At 35.6% G+C, this 2,758-nt stretch overlaps 1 protein-coding gene across 1 annotated transcript in view; it reads right to left on the bottom strand.

Annotated features, from left to right (window-relative positions):
- The window catches only part of LOC104621816 (semaphorin-4E-like), a gene marked incomplete at both ends in the record, with an annotated part of 8,994 nt that overhangs the window by 2,678 nt on the left and 3,558 nt on the right, over positions 1-2,758 (bottom strand). Inside the window, 3 exons of the mRNA XM_010288401.1 lie at positions 364-586; positions 943-1,099; positions 2,519-2,694. Of these exons, the coding sequence (XP_010286703.1) occupies positions 364-586; positions 943-1,099; positions 2,519-2,694 (556 nt within the window). The remainder of the gene's footprint in view (positions 1-363; positions 587-942; positions 1,100-2,518; positions 2,695-2,758) is intronic.

Raw genomic sequence — 2,758 nt, 5'->3', positions numbered from 1 at the left:
ATTCCTGGGCACAGGGAATTTTTTTAATTCTTCAAAGCAATTCTTACTTTTTCTTTGAATAAGAGAGAAGCAACGATTTTTTCCAGGGGAAAAAAAGACCTCAAACAATCCCTGAATTTGCAAATATTATGTCAAGTCTCCTTTGATATGGAAAGTTTCTAAAGAGAGCCTTTTAATGCCCAACAAACCAAACACATTTAATCTAACTGGGATGAAAATATTAAACTAGCAAGACGAGCTTCTGAATGCAAAACTTCAAACAGATCTGATGAATACTTTTATTTTTTTGAAGTATCAGAAAAAAATTCTGGAACAAAATATGTATAAGAGTATAGTGTCTTTTCCTAGAACAAATGCACTTACCTGTTCCTAGAAACAAAACATCATATGTTTGTTTATCTAGGCCAGTTACTCTGTCTACAACAATCCTGGTGTAGTTTGAACCTCTCTTCAGTAGCACCGGTTGATTACCAATTGGATTTACAGAATTATCCATTAGAGGGTGATCTCTTACAAACTGCAAAACTTTGTCAGGCAAGTCAGAGGAAGTATTATACCCAATACTCCGGGCAAAATTATCGATGCACTAGAAACAAAACATAACAAACATGATTACAATTGCTTTTACATCTCACCAAGGTATATAAAAAAGGTGTATTTGTTTCTAAATATTCAATTATTTCTACTTATCTTCAAAAGATAAAATCATTATTCTTCTCACACTTTATGAACTAGCTAATAACCCCACATCTCTTCTGGAGCAGAAATGTAAGCAAAGCAGCTTTTCTAGGAACCTTCATGTGATGGAATGAGAAAGAAGGTATCTCTTCGCTGATTATAAACACTGCATTTATATTGGTAAAACATGAGCTAATTATTTGCTACCAAAAAGAGGTAATCCAGAGACTGTTCTTTAATTAGAACACGTAAATTCGTATTTACAGCACCAGGACGTGGAACTGGCAGTTCTCCCCTATATACCATCCACTTAACAGGGGAATGTTCTACAGTTACAGGTCCTTTGTAGTTTCCTTTGGAGAAGACTTCCTGAATATTTTTCATACTGTATGCACAAACAGCCGATATGTCTAATCTTCCCCTTAGAAGAAAACAAACAAACAAACAAAACAACACACAAAATAAAAGCAAGTTTTATTGGCTTTTATATAGAAAGAAATACTGTAAAATAACCCAATCTCCACAGTGCACACTGCTCTCTTCTTTTCAGGATTAGTCAAAAGAGACCTAACACTAAAAATACTTCTCTGTTGCAGTTTTCATGATTCACTAAGAAAAGAATAAAACAAAGACATTCATACAAGATGGTATTAAACACGTTAAATTTGTTAAAAATCAAGTAACCGCCGTCAAGTAAATTGAAACAACTTAGAGAATGAGGACCTTTTCACAACCTTTCTTTGTAAGCAGACAGATGAACCCAAGTATTATGGTAATCAACGTTTTGACCAGATTCTCCTCCCTTTGGCTCCACACTTCTGACACAGACCATTAGTTATTCTTCTAATCTTTTTAACTCATCTCATTGAAAACCACAATACTTTCCCTCTTTGCCACCAATTATAACGCTTTTCAAAATGACTGAAAATTTAGGTAGACTCTTAGGAGTGTCTGGATCAGGCACTGATATGATTACAGATCTACCAGTGAGTACCAAGTCTAAGTCTCTTTGCCACACCTAAAGGAATAAACGTGCTACAAATTCCTATCTTAGGACACATTGAACCCAACCTGCCATAACCAGAAATAAAACTCATGTAAGGTCCAGTGGGTATAAACTGACAGGTAAATAGGTGGCAGCAGATTAAGGCAGACAGTGTTGACTGTGCTGCATTCTGATAATTCTGATGCTTTTCTAAAACATGAGGATTACCTACTCATGGCTACTTTGTCATTGGTATTTTTTGACATGTAAAGTTTTGATACACTTTGTGTTGTTTTTCTTCATTAGCCAAGGCATTAAGAAAAAGCTAGTTCACCCTAAAACTTGTAAGGTCTGTGTTTGGAGTTCAGTTTTCATTTTCACAGAACATTACATTACACAAGCAGGCCATGACAGATACTTCTTTTGGAACAGGGTAATAATTCTGTACCTTGAAATGTCAGCTATTTCCTTTAGTGCTATAAAGACCAGAAGAATCCAGGGCTTTGTGTATGTAATTATGTAATTTTATATGTAATTAGTTTTAATTGCCCCACTATCCAACTAGAGAAAACATAACTCTCAAAATTTGGCTTAGGAGAAGCTTTTGGTTAGTCTTTAATTGAAGGCTTTGGCCCGGGAACCAAAAACATTTTGTTTCAGATGATAATGTTTGCTCAGCTGGATCAAGCTGTAAGAAGAACAAATGTGGTCCATTAAAACATGCAGCGTAAGTAGCTGGTAGCTTCTTGTTCCGAGTTAAAGCCAAAAGGCTGCACTCAAGCTATTAATACAGAAGTGAGAACCCTTACTCAGTTCATTGCAAGCTTTAGTAGCATACGTAGCTCTCTATCTCACCATTGCTGGGAAAAAATTCCATAGAATATGCTGTCCTGCCACTTTCTTCTCCTAAGTAAAAAGATGTCCTGGACAATATCGAAATGGAAGTTTAATTCTGGAATGGAACAGGAAAGGCGGGATTTTAAAAATGATGTCCATCTTCTCTGCAATATGCGTTTTCCACCAAGATCACCCTAAATGAAGGAATAATATCAACACTGTAGAATGCATACAAAAAGAGGCATAATTTTCACCTAA

Source organism: Phaethon lepturus, unplaced genomic scaffold (assembly GCF_000687285.1).
Source record: "Phaethon lepturus isolate BGI_N335 unplaced genomic scaffold, ASM68728v1 scaffold52455, whole genome shotgun sequence".
In the NCBI taxonomy this organism is placed as follows: Eukaryota; Metazoa; Chordata; class Aves; order Phaethontiformes; family Phaethontidae; genus Phaethon; species Phaethon lepturus.
Note: the sequence above shows the minus strand (reverse complement) of the source record. Positions and strands in the feature narration are given on the sequence as shown.